This window comes from Myotis brandtii, unplaced genomic scaffold, assembly GCF_000412655.1.
Source record: "Myotis brandtii unplaced genomic scaffold, ASM41265v1 scaffold1026, whole genome shotgun sequence".
Taxonomy (NCBI): domain Eukaryota; kingdom Metazoa; phylum Chordata; class Mammalia; order Chiroptera; family Vespertilionidae; genus Myotis; species Myotis brandtii.
Genome location: NW_005353435.1, coordinates 829,150 through 830,239, shown reverse-complemented (window position 1 = coordinate 830,239; position 1,090 = coordinate 829,150). Strand labels below are relative to the sequence as shown.

At 64.9% G+C, this 1,090-nt stretch overlaps 1 protein-coding gene across 1 annotated transcript in view; it reads left to right on the top strand.

Moving 5' to 3' along the window:
• The window catches only part of GALNT2 (polypeptide N-acetylgalactosaminyltransferase 2), a 49,724-nt gene that overhangs the window by 34,737 nt on the left and 13,897 nt on the right, over positions 1 to 1,090 (top strand). Inside the window, exons 5-7 of the mRNA XM_014535979.1 lie at positions 195 to 262; positions 497 to 562; positions 1,009 to 1,084. Of these exons, the coding sequence (XP_014391465.1) occupies positions 195 to 262; positions 497 to 562; positions 1,009 to 1,084 (210 nt within the window). The remainder of the gene's footprint in view (positions 1 to 194; positions 263 to 496; positions 563 to 1,008; positions 1,085 to 1,090) is intronic.

Here is a 1,090-nt window from a genome sequence, read left to right as displayed (position 1 = left end):
AGGGACCCTGCATGCGGGCTGTGTCCCCTGCACGGCCAGGGCGGGGCCGGCCGGGGTTGCAGGCAGGTCCCCTGAGCGTGCAGAACAAGGAGGGGCCGAGGGCGCCTCCAGACAAAGATGGGAGCGAAGACAAGAGAATTCCCCACCCCAGTGACACCCCAAAGGCCTGCAGCTTCGTCTCTGTCTCTCCTCAGTGTGCTTAAGAAGAGCCCGCCCCACCTCATCAGAGAAATCATCCTGGTGGACGACTACAGCAACGACCGTAAGTACCGGACCGTGGCCCCCCTGTGCGGGCCAGACCGGGCCCTCCCCCGGGCGCCAGCCTTCCTCTGTGGTTGCCAATGCGCTGATGGCGGGTTCATGCAGGGCGGGATCAGGCCCACGGGAGGAGGGGGTGCCTCCCTCTGTGACGCCCACAGGTGACCCAGAATCCCTGCGGCATGCCGAGCCCCCCGTAAACGTGAGGGTCAAACGCTCTCCTCTCCTCTTTCCCCAGCGGAGGACGGGGCGCTCCTGGGGAAAATCGAGAAAGTGCGGGTTCTCAGAAACGATCGGCGAGAAGGTGAGACTCTCAGGATCAGTGCTGACTTTTCCTGAGCCAGGGATCCCTTAAAGAAAGCTTTCTGCCCGGCCGGCCGGCCGGCGTGGCTCAGTGACCTATGAACCAGGAGGTCAGGGTTCAATGCCCGGGTTGTGGGCTCGAATCCCCATGTGGGGGGCTGCAGAGCTGCGTGTGGGTGCGGGTGCAGGTGTGGGTGCAGGCATAGATGCAGGTGTGGGTCTGGATGCAGGTGCAGGTACACGTGCAGGAGCGGGTGTAGGTGTGGTAGTGGGTGCAGGAGTGGGTGTAGGCGCGGAAGCGGGTGCAGATGCGGGTGTAGGTGTGGGAGCGGGTGCAGGAGCGGGTGCAGGTGCAGATGCGGGTGCAGGTGCGGGCTGTGTTGTTCCTGCCTTTTCCCCAGAGGCCCGCTCCGCCCTCCCTGATGTGCGTTTGAATCTCTCCCGCAGGCCTGATGCGCTCGCGGGTCCGGGGCGCCGACGCAGCCCAGGCCAAGGTGCTGACGTTCCTGGACAGCCACTGCGAGTGCAA